The sequence below is a fragment of the Carettochelys insculpta genome, chromosome 5 (assembly GCF_033958435.1).
Source record: "Carettochelys insculpta isolate YL-2023 chromosome 5, ASM3395843v1, whole genome shotgun sequence".
NCBI classification, from domain to species: domain Eukaryota; kingdom Metazoa; phylum Chordata; order Testudines; family Carettochelyidae; genus Carettochelys; species Carettochelys insculpta.
In genome coordinates, this window is record NC_134141.1 from 109,530,463 (window position 1) to 109,550,374 (window position 19,912).

General features: G+C 40.6%; 1 protein-coding gene across 4 annotated transcripts in view; it reads left to right on the forward strand.

The window, feature by feature from the left end:
* FECH (ferrochelatase) overlaps nt 1-9,931 on the forward strand; it is a 41,989-nt gene extending 32,058 nt beyond the window's left edge. For 3 of the 4 annotated variants that reach the window (XM_074995748.1, XM_074995750.1, XM_074995751.1), the window contains exon 11: nt 362-4,562. In XM_074995748.1, coding sequence (XP_074851849.1) covers nt 362-496 — 135 coding nt within the window. In that variant the 3' untranslated portion in view covers nt 497-4,562. Of the gene's footprint in view, nt 1-361; nt 4,563-6,890; nt 7,014-9,806 lie in introns of those variants that run through there. The other variant, XM_074995749.1, reaches the window with a different exon arrangement.
* Nucleotides 9,932-19,912: the final 9,981 nt, after the last annotated feature.

The window sequence follows — 19,912 nt, forward strand, 5'->3', positions numbered from 1 at the left end:
AAAAATAATTCCCTCTTCTTTGTAGTTCATAGCTCACAAAGTATTTTAATTTGTCACTGTGATTTTTAAATTGATACTTATTGTGACCTTTGCATTGACAAAGAAAAGTGTTTTTCTCTTGTCATTTTCAGTCACCTATTTACCAGAATAGCAGAAACATTCCTTATTAAGGCCAGTATTATGGCAGTGAATTTACAAATCAAGGTCTGCATTGAAAACAAGGGGAAGTTATAGTAAAAATTAGTGTCATGATACATCCCTTTATCTGACAGATTGTTGGTCTGGTAACCTTGTAGGTTGGTAACATGCATGTTTTCTGCAAGTGGTTAACTCGCTTCTGCTTTTTAATACTGTCTTTCAGGCACTGGCAGACTTGGTCTATTCACATATCCAGTCGAATGAAATCTGCTCCAAGCAGTTAACCCTCCGCTGTCCGCTTTGTGTAAATCCTGTCTGTAGGGAGGCAAAATCCTTCTTCACTAATCAACAGCTGTGACGAGCAGCATAGAGGAACACACTTGATTCCTACAGGGAAATCACCTACTGGTGCAGCAATGCAAACATGAGAAATTGCACACAAATAACCAACCTCTAGCATTCTGGTACACTCCTCTTACTCCAGTGGGGTTGCAGTTTTATAACAGAGGAGAATTTGAAGTTTTTCTTTGTTTTTGTTTTTTATTTGAGAGCTGTTGGTGGAAGGAAAGGAAGGAAGGAAGAGCTACATGCAGTGAAGTGCTGAGCAGTCTCAGTTCCCCTAGATTTAATGAGCACTTCATAGCATCAGGCTCAAAAGTAAGCACTGAAAAAACTTCGGTACAAATTGGCGCCTGAAGCTCTTTGCAGGAAGTTCTTTATATGCACTAATGTCATGAATATATTCATTTCAGCCTTCCAGGTAGAGTGTACTATTTTTTTTTAATGCTACTGGTTCAGTTTGCTCACACCATTACCAGTCATCCGTTCTTACAGATATATTTTCAAATGCGTTTTGAATTCTGATTTTTTTTTAAAAATGTATATTTTTTAAAGCATAGAAGATTACTCTGTTTTTCCTGGGAGAAGAAAGATTCTGCAAAAGTCAGGCAGGCTTTGCTCCATTGGAACAGTGGCTTTGTAGGAGATTTGTTTACATTTCCTTGAAATTTTCTCATTGTCTGAAGGAAAAGCTTTCTCTGGGGAGAACGTGAAGCAGAAGAAATGACCCAGGACTGAGTTATATTTTTGGAGCACACTCCACTTAAATAGAGCTTTAGATATATTACAAACCTTGTAATGTCAGTAGCAAACACTGTAGCTGGTTGTAAGGTTTGACTTATCCTTTAAGCCAAATGTTTTTCTCTTTAAAGGGCTTTTCTCTGTTTGATAAAACAAATTCAGAAAGTTGAACAGGCTCTTCTGAGGGTTTATAGATTTGCTCTGTGTTTTCCACTGCGTCAGGACACTGTGGTTTTTGTGGGATATCTATGGGCACAATCGATCCAGTTTAATTCATGTTGTCAGTTAAAACCCCAATGATATATTAGGAATCCTTTATATTGTGATTGGTGGGCCAGATGAGGGGTGCAGGATTCCTCTGATCCTAACAACTGCTGTGGGTATAAATTCCCTAACCCAGAAACAGAAGTTTTGCCCTCTTACATTTCCTTGGCTACCTTTAGGGTTTGATCCTGAGTTACTGACTCACCTAACTCTCCACTGCTTTCAGTGGACATTTGAATGCACCAAGAATGTAGAGTTTAGTCCTAAATATTTAAGTTGTGGATGTTTTATAAAATAGATCAATGGCCATTCAGTACGGGGGAACTAGTTTTGGAGACTAATGTTGTCTTTGAATGTCTCAGTTGCTGGCCACTACACAGCATTTCTCAGTTTTGGCCTGAAGCACGTTCAGCAAGCAATTATGAGAGTCTGGGTTACCAGTTCCTTCATATAGGAGCCATTTTTTCTGGGTCCAAAAGAATCCATTAAAAGTATTCTGTGGGAGAGCTCCTTTATAAGCACTGGTCCGGCTGTCAGCTTCATGGATACAAATGTTTAGCCTGCGTAATTAGCACTGAATACTGGAGGCTTTTTGCAAGTGCTTCTAACATGCAGAGGTTTCTTGAACTGATGAATCAACTGATCATAAGATGTGGCAGAGTTGTGGCTATGGTTATTAGACAATTTTACGTGTCCAGATAACTGTGAGATGCATGCAGGTTGTGCTTCTAATCCTCCTCAGAGGGGGTATTTGACGATAACATAGGCCTCTGTTGCCATCAAACATTGTTTTGTTCTATTTTATGTTGGAAGAGTTGGCATTTAGGATGCTGGTGACATATATTAACATAATTGTTTATCAGCCAATGGGCTGAGATATAGGGAGATGGAAATTATGTTCCCTGCCTCAGCCAGTCCCCCACCCCCACTCAGTGCCTAATACTGTTCCTGTGAGATCAAAAAGGTGCTGCCACTGCCACCCGTTTCATCTTCCCAGTGTATGTATGAAGGAGAAGGCTACATGTAAACTCCTCTTGAAGCTTCATAGGAGGTTGGTGCTGAGATGCTGGTTCAGTACATCCGATAGGGAGACCTACATCCTCCACTTTTGTGAAGATTCTTACAGTGCCTCCGTTCTTCAGCAGAAAGGAGACCACTTCTGTTGTCTGCTGCTGCATCTTCTTTTCCTGCTGGATCCCTGCCACTGATGCGTTGTGCTTGGATTTGTGCCTGCAGAAGCCAGATGAATTTAGAATACCTCCTAACTAGTGTCGTGATTTTCAACACTTGCCCTGCATCCTGCTCCACAATCCACACTGTCTGGTGTATAGTTTTGTATCATCTCTAGACTGTGACAAACTTCATGTGATGTCTTCTCCTTCTCTGTGTGTGTTATTACACTGGCCTTTTCCCTGCATGGTATGGTCTTTCTCAAAGAGACTGAAAGAGGGATGGCCAGGTACCATCAAGCTAAATTTGTCTTTCTCCAGGAGCTCCAGTTTCCCTTAATTCCTTCAGTCCTAGTCAGTCCTATTCTCTTGCCTATTTTGAGGCCCCAAAAGGGCATTGGTAGTCTCATGACTCCTCTTCACAATTAAATCTCAGTAGTGATTACATTTCCATTCTGTCCTTTTATCCCTTTCCCTTATCCCCCACCACACTGATGGGTGAATAGGCCACCAAAAGCCAAATATTTCCCTCATGGAATCAGTGAGAGTTATCCACCTGCCTCATTGGGCAAAATTGAGCCCGAACATGGGAAAGCCTGTGGCCATGTTTGGGGAATCAACACAATTCTTGCTGCATACCTTGGATACGTTTTTAGCCTTACACTTCCCTTACATAGAAGACTTCTTGTCTCCAATTCCACTTCTGTTGTCCTCATTGTTATGGGGTAACAGAATATAACATATTTACAAAAAGTCCCTGTGAATGCCTCTAAAACACCTGTAATAAATCAGCCTTCTGATATGCATGGTTACCAGCAAAATGAGGAGTATACTCAAAAGTTGGAAACAGAAGACTAACTTTATGTGAACACTATAGTAATATACAAATTGATCGGCTTTTTATTTTCGTACTGAAGAATGTAGAGGGAATTTTAGTTGGCATTAATTATGAGGCATTATATTTATTCCCAGTAATAGAAGATATTCAGTTTTTATGTACACTAACCACAAGTGGGTTAATTACCAAAACTGTTCAGGCTATTGTTGCTATTAGCCTGGAGTGTAGAAATCATTTAATTTTCTAGCTTTTAGCAGACTGATCCAGTCTCAATGTGTTGGTGTTTTTTTTTTTTACTTAATAGAGAGTACATTATCACTCTCTTGCTCTTTCACCCATTGTTTTGTCTGACAGGTTTCATCACAGCACCAAAATTATAATAAAATACCATTACAATTAATTAGCAGTTATTACTAATTGCTTTCATAGCAACCAATTGTTTTTCGTGCATTTTAAAATAAAAATTGTGAAAGCAGAGATACTGATGCTAAAGTGAATTCCATTACAGTCAAAGTCATTTGATGCTAAAAGGACATACTCGGACGTATATATGTGTGCAATAACCAAGAGTTTCCTGGGAACTTTCTGTTTGCCTTGACCGTTTAATACTCAAACAGTCTCCATCTTTTGTAATTGTTGTAGTGGGGAAGTTAAAATCTTCTCTTACCAATTACGTTTGTATGCATTCAGCGGCAGCAGAGGGAAGGTTTAAGGCTTTGCTGCTACTAACTCAGAACCCAGCCTTACCAGATTCTGAGCTTCTCTGCTGTGGACGAATTGGATGGGAGTTGAGCAGGCTCAGGTCCTTGGACAATAATCTAGCTTGATGGTGGTCATAAGTGGTTCTCCATTTATCAAATCACAATTCATTTTGAAGACGTTGCTCAAAATAACTATTGAGAAGAGGACTGAGGTAAATATTTGTAAGTGATGTGCCCAGGTTTGGCTGTGTAACACCTATTTCTTTAATGAAAGCTCCATAATCATACGCCAAAGTATCACTTAAAAACCCAGAGGCCGTGTCTACACTAGCCAAAAACTTCGAAATGGGCATGCAAATGGCCATTTTGAAGTTTACTAATGAAGCGCTGAAATACATATTCAGCACCTCATTAGCATGTGGGCGGCCGCGGCACTTTGAAATTGACGCAGCTCGTCTAGACGGGGCTCCTTTTCAAAAGGACCCCGGCTGCTTCGAAGTCCCCTTATTCCCATCTGCTCATAGGAATAAGGAGATTTCGATGTTGCCAGTGTCCTTTCGAAAAGGAGCCCGGTGTGGACGAGCGGCATCAATTTTGAAGTGCCGCGGCTGCCTGCATGCTAGTGAGTCGCTGAATATGTATTTCAGCACTTCATTAGTAAACTTCGAAATGGCCATTTGCATGGCTATTTCGAAGTTTTTGGCTAGTGTAAACGTAGCTAGAGGGAGAGGCGGGGAAATAGAACCCTTGGTGTCCTGAGGAACAAAACAGGAATTACAAACATTTGCAATTTGGGAAGAACTGGCTTGTGACTAGATTGCTGTCATGGTAGTTTTGTTGTCTGTCTGGATGCTGAAATTTTGTCTTACTTGTGGTTGAATACAGTCTTCTTAATTACCTACTTAAATAAGTGATAGCTTCCAATAGGGGGACCCTACTTCCACAGTCGAATGTGGCCTTTTTCTCTAATTCATAAAGGAAAAAACCCTGGCTCCGCTAAAGTCAATGACCAATTTGCTATTGAGTTCAGTGGGGCAAGGATTTCATTGAAGGTATTCAAAGGCTCCTTTTAACGTCCCCCTCTGTCCCACCCAAAATGTTGGAACTTAGCATGAACTGAAAGATGTGAAAGAGATAATAGTTCCTTTTATTTCTTATTATGTTACATGTTCCAAGATTTGTTTGAAATGCAACATATGGATATTAGATTGAATAGGAATTTCCATTTAGTGTGAAATCAATTATTTGTATAGTCCAGTGTACCAATGGCCATTGAGATAGAGGCAACATTAAATTTTTTTTTGAAAGAAATAATTGAGATGTCTGTCTTAATATGTAAAGGAACATTTTTGTCAGACCAGTTGTGATGGAGTGGACTGGACCCTGTGCCCCCTGCTGGAGGTGTGAGGCCTTGATCCAATCCTAAGACCATGGAAGAGGCCTCTAAGGATGCCAGAGCAGTGGCTGGGAAAAGCGGCCAATCAGGACTAGGAAGGCCTATTAAAAGAAGCTGCAACATCAGATCCAGTTCATTGTGGTTGGAGATTTCACTACGGAAACACCTACCTTGAAGAGCTCCATGTGGGAAGCTGACCAAATGCAGATAGAACCTGGAGAAGGGCAAGGACTCTAATGGAGGGTCATGGAGTCCTGAGGAAGGGGCGAGGACTTTGCAGGCCCACAGGGGAATGGCCCAGGGAATTAGCAGCTGTTAAGTTGGATTTGGCATGTAGCTGGACTGGGATCTGGAGTTGAGGGTGGGACTCTTCCCCTGCACACCCCTGTAGCAACTGGGAGGTTGCCTCAACATTGGTGTCCTGGGAGTCTAGAGACCTAGCCAGAGGGCTGGAGCTAGAAGGGCCCTGCAACAACAACCCAAATGCTGTCTTCAGGAGGGGAAGCCCTGGAGACCCCACTCTCCCTGACATGAGAGACTTCAGCAGTGGGCACCCAGATGGGCCCCTATTATGTGGGTACCTGGCAGGGGTTTGTTTGGCACCTGAACTGTGACTCCATCAGAGAGAGGGCTGAGTAGCCAAAGTAGTAAAAACACTGAGTGCAGTGCAGATGCACTTGACTGAATGGGGGCACTTGCATGAGGTGAGCGAGTGCCCCCCACCCATTACACCAATGTACAGAATTCTCTGTGGTGCCTTCTCTTTCTGTGCACGATGAAAAGAAAGTGCACGTGCCGTAACGTTGAACTTACGGTAGGTGCACTTGCTGTTCAGTGAAAATGATGGTGTGTTATTCCTGTGGGGTAGCATGGTGTCCTGTATGCTGTGTATATCAACATTGAAGTTTACTGATCAGTTTAGATGCACTTTTTTTTCATTCCAGTGGTTGAATAGTGGATTCTCTTATATATGCAAGTGTCACCACATGTTTGGTAAATTAACAATCCCAACAGTCAAAGATGTTAATTCAGTTAGGGTAGAAGTTTATCCCTCTGTATCTTTCAGTAAGATTTCAGAAATGTGAGCCCCTATAGGTTTCACTTACTTCCATTGGGTTGTTGGCAACTCTGACAATCTTATCACAGGATGTGGTGGCTAAAACAATTGAACAACAAGACTTTTAGATAAGGAAAAACAAACAAAGCCACAGATTACTTGCAGCACTTTCTCTTGTCACTTTCTAGGTAGGGAGACAAGTGGTCTGTTCTCTTATTGATGAGTATTTTCTCTTTCTTACTTGTAGATGGGTTCCCCTTTGTCTCTGCTCCCACCTCTAACATTTTCCATGACCTCACTGAATGTTTGATCTGAAGCCAAGTTACCAATCAATATATGAAAGTCGATGTAAAATTTACACACGATCCCCGTAAGTGTATTTCCCATTATGAGAAGGTGTGAAGTTTAGCATAAGTCCAAAGACACCATTTGTAACAGTAATCTCAAAAAATGGTGAGAAATGGATTTGACCTGGTTTCAAATCCTACCTACAACTGTTAATTTATTTGGTTATCTATTAACAGTCTCTAGGCAGCTTACTTTTTATGTTTAAAATTAAGTGCTTGATTGATTATTTTCTAGAACAGTGATGGGATGTTGTTCTATACTTAAGCCAATCCATTAGTGAGCTCTCATTACTAATCTCTTCTGTGTGTGTGCATGTGTGAGGAATGGCATGGCTGGATGGGGGGAGGGAGAGTTCAAAAGGGTGGCAGTGGGCTTTTTCTTTAGCAGCTCAGTTTCAAGGGCATTTCCACCTTTAGAAGACACTGACTTTTTCAGTAGGCTAAGATCCAAGGAATATGGTTTTTAAAAATGGAAGCCCCATCTCCTGAGACCTTTTAAAACCAACCTGAACAAAGCACTGGCGAACTTAATGTAGGAAACAGTTCCACACCAACAGGGGGATGGGTGAAATGGAGGACCTTTCATGTCCTCGATGACTGTGGGCAAAATTCTGGACCCCCATGGATTACATGGATAATAGAATTTGCCCAGCAGCTCTCTGCATGGGGAGAGCAAACAGAATGTCCCCTCGGCTATTTGCTATAAGCCCTAATTCAACAAAGTGCTGAAGCATGTGCTTAATTTCAAGCATATGAGCCAGCTATTGGGTATATAGTTAAACCCGTGCCTTGGGTTTCTGCCAGATTATGGTGCTGGTCCCTTAGAATGATGTGTTGCTGGAGGGAGCACAGCAGGTTTGTATTTGTTTGAAAGTAGATAGCTTTGAATTTCCTGTTAGTGGCAGGTGTCATCAAACCCATTTTCACACAGTTTGTAATAACCTCTTAGGAATTTGAAGAAAGAACTTATATCAGTATTTTTTTTCTAAAACTGGAAAGAAAATGGTTCATTATTCTTTCCATACATTGGTCAGGAAGCACAAGGTAATTTATGTGCCACTTTCTCGTTTTGCCCGTGTCTACACTAGCCCCAAACTTCAAAATGGCCATGCAAATGGCCATTTCAAAAAGTTTACTAATGAAGCGCTGAAATACATATTCAGCGCTTCATTAGCATGCGGGCGGCCGCGGCACTTCGAAATTGACGCGCCTCGCCGCCGCGCGGCTCGTCCTGACGGGGCTCCTTTTTGAAAGGACCCCGGCTACTTCGAAGTCCCCTTATTCCCTCATGGGAATAATGACATTCCCTCATGGGAATAAGGGGACTTCGAAGTATCTGGGGTCCTTTCGAAAAGGAGCCCCGTGGGGATGAGCCGCGCGGCGGCGAGGCGCGTCAATTTCGAAGTGCCGCGGCCGCCCGCATGCTAATGAAGCGCTGAATATGTATTTCAGCTCTTCATTAGTAAACTTTTTGAAATGGCCATTTGCATGGCCATTTCAAAGTTTGGGGCTAGTGTAGACACGGCCTTTGAGACTCAGAGAAATGGGCAGTATTGGCCTTGAAATAGTCCCCTTGATTTTATACTCGGAGCAACGTGGTATATTTGAGTTGCTTTAAATGACTTTTATGCCTCCAATAATCTGAACATGAGTGTAAATTAGCCTTTGTCAGGCTGCGTCTGTCCTATTGCTTCCTATGACGCCATGTAGGAAGCAGAGGAGCCCCTCTGCAAGTTGAAAGTTATAGCTCAGGGGTTTGAGCATTGGCTGGCTAAACCTAGGGTTGTGAGCTCAAGCTTTGAGAGGGGGCCAGTTAGGGATCTGGGACAAATAGATTACTTTAAAAAAAAAAGGCAGGGGGATGGTGCTCAGTCCTGCCAAGAGGGCAGGGGAACTGGACTTAATGACCTCCTGAGGTCCCTTCCAGCTCTACGAGATGTGTGTGCATCTCCATAAAGTTCAGGCCCTGCCAAAGCCTTGCACTGCCCAAGCCCCAGAGACTGAAGGTTAATAAAATGGGGTCAGCACAGGGCCCTAGTTGTGCCAAAGGCATCTCTGAACGTATTGTCTGCCAGCTTTCCACACCTAGTGTGCCACAGGGCAGATAACAAGAGAGAATTTGACTTTGTGCTTCTTGGCTCCATGTTCCCTCTTAGTACAGAGCCAAACTGAGGAGCTTTCCATTGGCTTTTTAATTAATCTGCATGCTGGCTTAAAACATGTATGTATGTCATTTAATTGGAAACTTCCCAAAATGCTATAACTTTGTTACATGAGCATCTTTAAAAATCCCTGATGTGACTTGGTATTGCAAGAGGCTTGAACCACAGGGCACTTTTAAAGATGGTGACACCTCTACTGGGCGATCATAACTTCTGCCTATTACAGGTAACCTTATTATCACAGAGTGGGTGGGCTCAAATAGACAGGTGCCATTGTCTGCTTAAGTAGGAAGTAGGCCATGGTGAGAAGATATTCAGTAAACTCTTTCATATCCGGCAGCCCTGGGACCAGGAGGTTGGCATATATTCAAATATTCTGGGTAATAGGGAGGTACACCTAGAAATGCATAACGCTAAAGAAAAACAAGATTAGATATTAACAAAAAAGTATGCAGGGTACTTTATTTACCAACAACAGTAGTACTGTACACTGTAAACTTAGACTGCATTTGCTGTATTTAATTACATTTACTTTCACTATACTGTACTTATAGAAAACAAAGCTAACATTTAATTATGGTTAAAATGCCAGTTATTTGAGAAATCTGGATAATAGAATGCTGGCTATAGAAGAGTTTATGTTATATCCCTTAGAACGGTATCCCAGAAGGTCAGTGTGCTCACTGGGAGAAAGTCAATGCTGGCAAGAAGTAAGGAAAAACTACTGATGGCAGCAGTTGGGTTGCAAGACTCCTTTGGATACGCAACTGCCCTCCCAGGTACCAGAGCCTAGTGCCTCAATGAGGACAAAGAATACAGTAACCTTTCCTTTCAGGTATCGAGAATAATCCTGCTGACATGAGCTAGGCTCCAGTATTTGCCCTCCCCGGCTACTACCCGTGTCCCAGAAAATTGCTCCTGCAAAGCAGGGCAAAGGGAGTATAAGCCCTCGGAACCTGCTCACTGTCCTTTTTATGCCAATTTTTTAAAATGACACCGAGCATTCATTATTTAGTCTGACCTTTGATACTCTAATTAGACCTTTGCTGTGTAGCATGTGCGAGCCATGTAATGAACAGTCTATCTAGAGAGAATCTGCACAGACCCAGAGATCCCATCTATTTTTCAGCATATCACTTTTCCTGTTTATGCCAGTGCTGTGACATTAATGTTTACATTGTACATCACCTGTTAACACTTCTCCACCATTCACACTGGATTTGTAAGTAACAGAGAGGGAGCCATGCTAGCCTATATACTATCAAAACAAAAAGCAGTCAAGTAGCACTTTAAAGACCAGCAAAATAGTTTATTAGGTGAGCTTTCGTGGGACAGACCCACTTCTTCAGACCATAGCCAGACCAGAACAGACTCCATATTTAAGGCACAGAGAACCAAAAACAGTAAGCAAGGAGGACAAATCAGAAAAAAAATGATCAAGGTGAGCAAATCAGAGAGTGGAGTGGGGGGGTCAAGCACTAGATTGAGCCCAGTATGCAGATGAGCCCCTGTAGTGACTCAGAAAGTTCCCATCCCGGTTCAAACCACGTGTTAATGTGCCAAATTTGAATATAAAAGACAGCTCGGCTGTTTCCCTTTGAATAGCGGTGCGAAAATTTTTTTTCAGTAACACGCACGCTTTTAAGTCATTGACAGAATTGTCCACTCCGTTAAAATGTTGACTAACTGGTTTGTGGATCTGGAGTGTTTTGATGTCTGTTTTGTGCCCATTAACCCTTTGTCTAAGGGAGTTAGAAGTCTGTCCGGACACAGGGGCTCGTCTGCATACTTGGCTTAATCTAATTCTTGACTCCCCCACCCCCACACCCCTCCACTCTCTGATTTGCTCACCTTGATTATCTTTTTCTGATTTGTCCTCCTTGCTTACTGTTTTTGGTTCTCTGTGCCTTAAATATAGAGTCTGTTCTGGTCTGGCTATGGTCTGAAGAAGTGGGTCTGTCCCACGAAAGCTCACCTAATAAACTATTTTGCTGGTCTTTAAAGTGCTACTTGACTGCTTTTTGCTTGAGATTCATAAGGAGTTCTTATGGCCAAAAAGCAAGTTACACCACAGCCAGCAGCTTACAAATTCAACCAGCCCTTAAGCAAACAAACAAAAAACTGATTTATAAATCCATCGGACAACACATAAGTGACTTATTTATAATTCATGACTTTGAAGCTCTTCCGTTACCACATTTGCAAACCCTCCTCTCTCACTTTAAACACTTTGAGGTCTAAATTTGGAATGCATTTTGAATCTATTTTTTTTTCCCCTCCAAATCTGGATTTGGCAGAAAGTGCCAGAAAAATGTTACTTAATTTGCATCTACTGTCTGATCAAGCAGCATTCTTCATGTGACCGTACTGAGATGGACTGGCTCCTTGAGCAGCATGGTCTTCTATCCTTTGGAGTTCAGAGGTTACATCAAAAACTGCCTGCCTGCTGCCTGATGTGACATTTGAACTCCAAAGGGCAAGAGATCAGGAGGCCATAAAGTAAGACGAAAGCACTAAAGGTGTCATTCCTATTGTTCTCAAAGGACAAGAGTTTGAGACTAGATCATGTGACTTATGGGGTAGGGAAGGGTGAAATAATGTAAAGGAAGATCAGGAAACAGCGGGTGCACATTTCAATTAAAAACCAGTTGGTATCCAACCTGTATTGAAGGCTTGTTTCTGGGGTGTTTTATTACTGGAACATGGTTGACTTGCTCTCAATATGAATAATAGCCTTCCTCTCTCTTCTCTGTGCATGTGGGTGGGTAGCTATCTATGTGACCCACAAAAATGTCTGAGCAAGCATATGCCTGCATGTGGGGACACAGCAGGATTGTGTGTGCCCATGCACAAGGTGTTGCCTGGTCAGAGTAGAACAAAGCTGAAAACTGCTTCATGATATATTTCATTGTTTCTCAGAGTGGGGAACAAAGGAAAAATTATTGCAGCTTGAGTACTGGGGTAAGTAGCTTTACAAAGAAACATGTTTTATTAGTGCTATTACTGTTTTTTTTTAAATAATCACTGTCAGTGATTCAGTCCTCAACACCATATGTCATTAGGAGAGAGTCTATTTGGAATAAGGGTAAAGCTGTATTTCTGGCTAGTTAGCATTGCTGTGTAAAGCAAAATAAATTTGGAAGGTGAGAACTGCTGAGTTCAAAATGAGTATAATGGATTTGATTCTTAATGGTGCTGAGCCCTGAACACTCACATTAACTTTAATGACAGCTATAGGTGCTCAGGCCCAAGAATTAAAAGTCAAAGCTCTGCCTCGTTATCTTGACATAAAAATACATTATCCACAATATGCTAAAAACCAAAACCAACTTGTACTGATTTATGGAAGGGTTTCAAGGGTCTTTCAGAAATGCATGGGAAGACACATTTACTCTCCCTAGTGGCAGGGAAAGCCTTACGCTGCAGCAGAAAGGAGAAATACTCTGGCAGAGCTGAAAGCATAACAGCTACAAATATACTGCAGCATCTGAAAAGAGCCATTATAAATAGAAATCTCTCCCCAAACAGTATTCCCAGACAGACACGCCAGTGCACCTAATGCAGTTGCAGAAGACAGGCTTTGAACAATATAAAACCACAGTGTAAGGGGAATACAATGTAAAAAGGAAATTGAATTGTGGTGATCTGAACAATAGCCAGGCTAAAGAAAGGCTCTGGAGATCATGCTGAATTAGAAATCCCAGAAATTATAATAATGTTGGATGCAGATGTTAAAATACATGGAGATAATTTACTGTTGTGAGTTCCTGGCCCTGTTGGGGTCAATGACAAAATTCCATTGTCACCCAGGATTTTTAGAACTTGCTATTTCCCACCACATACAGTTTTCGGTGGAAATGTGTGACTGTTCTGTTCAAACCTGATATACTGACTGACTTCTGTAATGCTTGTCGTCAGAGATGATACTTCCATAAAGCAGTGCCATAAAAATTATAATTACTACTCCCATAACAATAGCCAGTGAGGAACTAACTGTTACGTAGCACACACATCAATCCAAATTGAAACTCAAAACATATGTCTAGATAGAGTATGGCAAAATATTCATCTCTATTGAAGTTATCAAGTGCCTTGACATTGTCTTCAGGGCATTCAGAATTTAGTACTTAGAGAGAAGGAATCAAGTGTTCAGTAAATTATGTCATGAGTTTCACCACAAATATGTATAGTAATTTCAACTACCAGGAACTTAATTAAGAGGATTAAAAAAATCCAGTGCCCATTGACTCAATGGGAATATAATCAGTCAAAGAGGTAAATTTGAGTGTGGTGTTTTTTGGTTTTTTATGCCTTTAAGGTTGTAGTGGTAAAAGGGCTAGTGGAGGCACAAGCTACATGTTCAAGCACATTAATTTTAGCCTCTTAATTGGTGCATTTGCGAGGGGAAAAATTGGAAGAATTCTTCCTATTTTCTTGCATTTTTTTTTGCCATTCTAATAACTTCCTTATACAAAGCCTGCAGAAGACAGAAATTCCCATGCCTATGCTTAAATCATGAAAAACACATCTAAATGGTAATTAGGAACTTTTCTGAAAAATTAGAATTTACTAAACATACATTAAACTATTGGAGCAACATGTAAAACAGCCCCCTATGCACATGGATCAGTGCCCCAGATTAGAGGTATGGTATGTCAGACATGAAAGGAGGGAATTCAGAATCTATCCTTATCTCACATCATTGGATTTATATATCCTACAGACTAGAAGTCTCCCAGGATGATAACTTTGTAAGCAACAATCCAATTAACAGATCCTCTGTTGGTATAAATTGGTTAAATTAATTTATACTAGCTGAGAATCCTTGCACAATACCATTTTTCTCTATTCAGTGGCATCATAAGGAGAGTTGATTGATTCTTTTTTAAATTTTAAAATGGATTTTCAAAGGAAAATACATTTCAACAAAGCTTAAAAACATTTTATTTCCCATTGGACTCAGATAACTTGTATTAATCACTGAGGGGAAAAGGGTGACGAGAGATCTGGAGAGGAAAGAACAAAACTAAAATGAACCTTTTTTATTTAAAGCAATAGATATAATTAGTTTTACAATAAAAGTTTTTAAAACTTTGACCAAAGCAAAAATGTTTAATTTTGTTTGAAATGATTTACAGAAAAATATTTTTGATTAGCCTTACATCTAAGATTTCTTAATAATACATTATTTTTTACTTGAATTAATATTTCTCATTTATTTGCCTCAAAGCAGGGTGTATTTGATGGGTAGGGAGTGTTGTCTGTTTACTGGAATGGAAACCATTTTATTTCCAGATGTTTAACTAGGACTTGGCCAGTATTTTTACAAGTTATTTAGGGTCAGAATATATTTTGGTGATATCTCCACATTCCCTTTGACAGCTGGCAAAATAAAATAAAATAAATAAAAAGCCACTGGGTAGACACTCTGAAACAGAAATAACACAACTCAAAGGAGATTTGAAGTTCTATCTGAAAAAAACAGAGGGTATAATTCCAGTTCTGTGTTATTTTCTTTAGCAAAATTCTCTATATGTGTTTTGTTTGAGCAAAAGCAGCATTGTCACATCTTCTGTAGGAGACACCTTGTCACTTTGGTCATGCCGGAACAGTCAAAATGCATGGAACATCCATCCCACATGTAGGCTTTGTCTACACTTGCATTCCTCTTTCAAAAGAGGCATGCAAATGAGGGAAATTGCAAATGCAAATGAAGTGCAGATTTACATATCTGGTGCCTCATTTGTGTATTTTCTTTTGAAAGAGCTTCTTTCAAAAGAAGAAAAGCAGTGTAGATGAGGCTCTTTTGAAAGTAAGTCCTGTCTTTGAAAGAACCCTTCTTCCTACTTTTTATGGGAAGAAGGGTTCTTTCGAAGACAGGGTTTATTTTCAAAAGAGCCATGTCTACACTGCTTTTCTTCTTTAGAAAGAAGAATATGTGAATGAGGTGCCAGATATGTAAATCTGCACCTTATTTGCATTTTCAATTTCCCTCATTTGCATGCCTCTTTCGAAAGAGGAATGCTAGTGCAGATACAGCCTTAGTTTTTCTGCAAAAGAAGTCATGTTTTGGGCAAGTGTTTATATTTTAAGTTAGTTTTATTTGACAGTGCTTCCATCAATAATGCATCCATATCTGGTAACCCATAGAAATTAATGAGCATGTCCAAGGTGCATTAGACTTGCCTATGAATTATGGAAAATTGAGGGAAATCTTGACTAGAGCACAGTTAATGGCACAGATCTTTGGTGATGGATGGATTGAAGTGAACATTAATCTACTCCCTCTAGTTCGAGTGATGCCTTGTTTAAAAAAGCATTGTCCATCACCACTCCCCAGAAGCCAGCCATGTGGCTAACTTGTAAAAATGGGGTTCACTCTGACTTGAGGGAGAACATTATACAAATTTCAAACTTTTCAGCCCATTTTAAAAGATTAATTACAATACCGAATTCTGCTTTAGAATTAAAACAAGGGAGGGCTAAAATCTTAATCATTCCAATTCTCAAACATTGCAACCATTCCTTTTCATCCTTCAATGCTATGGAGGATGAGACGGAAACTACATGGTGATCTTCGCACTGGATGAGACTGTACTATTGCTGTAGGCAGAGTAAATGTATCCCTTGGAGCAACTTTGAGGAGACGTGACAAATACCGTGCAACAAAATTACATGACAAAACATTGCAAACAATGCAACCTAACAAGGTGTCTAAATGATCAAAACAAAATGCTATGTGCAGTTCACAAGTGGGGCTCAGGACGTTGCCCATCGTAGTGAATTCTTCCTCTTCAGAAGAGGTGAAGACCAATGAACATTTGGATCCAGGGATCCAAGATCAATGAAAGAGGTATTCTGGCTGATAGTTTGGGGGGGAATCTTTGAAAGACTCTTGTGAACAGAATCTTGCCTGAGATTTGGCCCCTGCAGACTTCCAAACACATAGCCTCACTAAGCAACTTCTGTGTCAAGAAGTACCTTGGAGAAATGTATTTTTACTGGAATTGTTTTTAAATATTTTAGGTATTTTTAGAAGCTACCTAGCAGTCATATATAATATTCAAATCAGTTCTGGAATTGCCTTGAATGAAATGCATTGTCATTTATGCAGTTCCATAGATATGTATTGTTCCTTACAGAGGAAGTCTGCCCCAAAAAGTTTACAATCCAGCAAAACTTTGTCCTTACTCATGCAAGCAAGGATCTGCAAAATGAGACACTTAATAATCAAGAAGCAGCTTGTTCCTCTAATGATTAGAGCACTGGACTGAGTCACACGATGTGGCCTCTATGTGACTTGCTGTGTGAGTTGTGGCATGTTACTTCATCTTTCTGTGATCTTGTTTTCCCTCTCTTGTGTGTCTTGGACTATTTAGAATGCAAGCTCTCTTGTTATGTTTGTACAACACCTAGCACAAAGAGACCCAACTGCTTACTGAGGTTCTGTTCTAGTACAATAGATAGCTTTTTTTCTTGTCCACTAAATATGGGATATTTTAAAATCTCCAGCTATCTTAAATTACTAAAATTATTTATCAGCAGATTAGGTTGAGATGTACTGTTTTCTTACCTTCAGCCATTGCCACATGCCACAGCAAGACCCAAAGAGGCACACTCCGATGCATTATTAGTGGATTTTTTTATGCAGAACGATGGAGAGAGAGGCCTAATGAACACTTCAGTGTGCTGGGACATTTTTTTTCCCCTGTCATTTTTAAGGATGATCCACAATGTGTGAACATCACCCACAAGTGAGGCCTAATTACGTTTCTCAAGTGAGCATGTTGCATTTTCGAGGAAGTCTTAAACGAGCACTTAAGCTGTAATGCTCTTGAGTACACCACTGTGGATTTTAAGGATGGTTTTGTATCCTGAAGACTGTGCTGAGCTAGAAGCAGCCTACTCCCACAAGTACTTTTATCACAGACTTATTAGACCATTATGGTCTACGATTGTCTTTTACTGCCTTTGATTTCTTCTGTTGTCAGACGTGAGGAAAGTGATGTGTAATATGATCCAAAATGCTCTTGTTTGTTTTAATCTAGTGTTTTAATATATTATGGCTTCCTGCCATTAAGCTTTTCTGAGCTGGACCCTAGAGTCGTTCAGTGAGGTTTTATATGTGCAGAATCCAAAGGGCACTTTTCAGATGGGCATGCCTCATAACATGCAGTGCTAATCTTATTTTCCCATGGCTCTTATGTATGTCTGTGTGTGTGCGCATGTGCCAACTGCTTGAAATACAGCTATGCAAATAGCCAGATGCTGCCATTGCTGGTGTCCTCCCATGCTTTGCTGTGCATAGACAATGAAAGCAAGGACACACACAGGCCTAATTTGCAACTTATGGTACATAACTGGCACATTTATGTATGCCTAACTTATGGGAACAAATACTTGATTCAAAAATACACAAGGGGTTATGTGTACTCCCAGCTCGGCTGGGGCGAGTGTCGTGTGCAAACTGCATGGGACTATCTCAAATGTGATCAGAGGGGTCTTCACAGCTAAGGACAAGGGAAATCAATGTCAGTGTCCTAAGAAAAACATCAGGAGGCTTTACAACTCTGCATTATGGTTCTGAATGGAGTTTCTACCAAGACATAAGCGGGACGCATAATCCAGTTGTGTTCACATCCAGGACTAGTAGAGGGGAAACAGACTGGGGCTCAAATGCAGGAAATGACATGTTCCTCATCTTAGCCGCTGGGTTTTCTTTGTTAAACAAGTAGGTAAATTAAGGGAAACAAGTTCAGGCATGAGTCAGGGATCGGTTTGTCCTTCCTAATGTAAGCATTGTCCCTGTTGGCTGTCATGATGAAGTGGCTGCATGAGTCATCTGCTCTATGCATGCTTGTGGTATTGGTAACAGGTTCTCACCCCCACCCAAATCCTGGTTCCTGTGAAACTTCCAGTAGGGACAAATCTCACTTAAACAGATTCTCAGGTATGATGTTTAAGAATGTTCATTCTTTGTGTTTCTGCACGCATATCTGTACATTCATGATTCTCTTTTGTACATGTGCATCTCACCTCATGTCCTGCTGACAGAAGGCAAGAGAGTATCCTGTTTTCAGTGTGAATATGGCAGTTTCCTAATTTTCCTTCCCTTCCACTGGTTTGGGCCCAGTAAGTCCTCTGAAAGGTTTACTGTACTGAAGAAAGGCTGCCTGTTGACATCCTCTATTATAGCCTAAGTAATTTGATCTGCAAACAAAAATCATCCTTATGACAGTAGTAATAAAGTATCTCCAGGACTTAATGCATTCTTACAGAGTCCCTTGTAACAGAACTACAGGTTACTGTACAGACCTACTGTGTGTGGCAGTGGATAGAAGCATAGGTTTAAAAAAAACTATATATTTCGATGTTTAAATAAAGTGACAGACTTGAACATTTCACAAAACAAAGAAAGCAGTCCTGTAGCACCTTAGAGACTAACAATAGACTAACAGTGCTACAGGGCTGCTTTCTTTGTTTTGTGAAGATAGAGACTACCTCTCTGAGACTATTGAACATTTCAGTTTATTAACTTCTACAGATTACACTGAATGCAAATAAAATAGTCTGCTATTTTAGGCCTTTGTGAACGAGGAGGAGATTTTTGACAACATATATCCCAACAAATATGTTGGAATGTAGTTACATATCCAAAAGGTCTTGTTGGGGTGAGCCTGCTCTTGTATGGCCACTTTTGCATTCTTGGAAAGCAGGGCCATTTTACAGCTGTCCATGCAGGCCTGAAATCAGGTCAGCTGTCTGGCAGCACAAGGTATCGGGCATGTGTGATACCTCAGCCAAGAGAGGTTTAAAAGATTGCACTGATGATGAGTATCCAGCTTTCCCTCTCTCATCTGAAATGTGTTGGATTCTTTCCCACCCCATCCTAGTGCTGGAGAGCCTGTGTTATAAGAGGATAGTAACAGACACCTTATATCTGTCTAAATTGAGTCACATTATGTTTCTGCTAAACTAAGGAGATCTCTCCAGACTGCTAAGGCAATTGCTGGTCACAAATTCTGCTCCCATGAAAATTTTAGCACAAACATCAGTTTTGAAACTAACTGAAAGAATAATGGCCTGTGTTGTGCCCTCCTAACCAACTTATTTATGGTAGCAGTCTCCTTCATTATTCCACTAAGGGGCTTTAGAAGACACCAGAGGCATAGGAACTTAGGGCAGACCTAATAACATTTCTCACCAATAAATATCTATGAAACTGTCTTTTTCCTAAGCTCAAATATCTCACAACATGGGAAAAAATGGTATTTTTCTTAGACAGAAAATCCCTGGCTGACTCGCCCAAGGAAAACACTTGGTTTTGGACTCACTTAAGAAAAAATACTGGATGCTTCAGAGGAAACATGAGGATCTGATGTGAATTGTGCCATAAGGAAGAAAGAAAAGATCAAAGGGAGAGATTTACCCTTTGAGAGAGTAATGATTCTGAACATTCACTTTAGGAATTATATGTACCAGCTCTATAAATCTTCAGTCCAAACCTGCTTTATGCTGCCACTAGACATAGCCATTATCCCTGGTGAGCTGTCCAGCAAAAATCCCTTCCTGAAACGCAGTGTGGAAAACACACTACAAAACCCACCCAGCCAAACAAGCAGCCAACAAACTAACAATTCCATTCTGCAACAATAGATAGCATTTCCAATCAAAGAGACAGTGACACATCTGATACGTCTGTGCTATTCTCTGCTGAGTATAGAAAATATCAAAGTATCTAGGTGCCAGTAATACAGCAG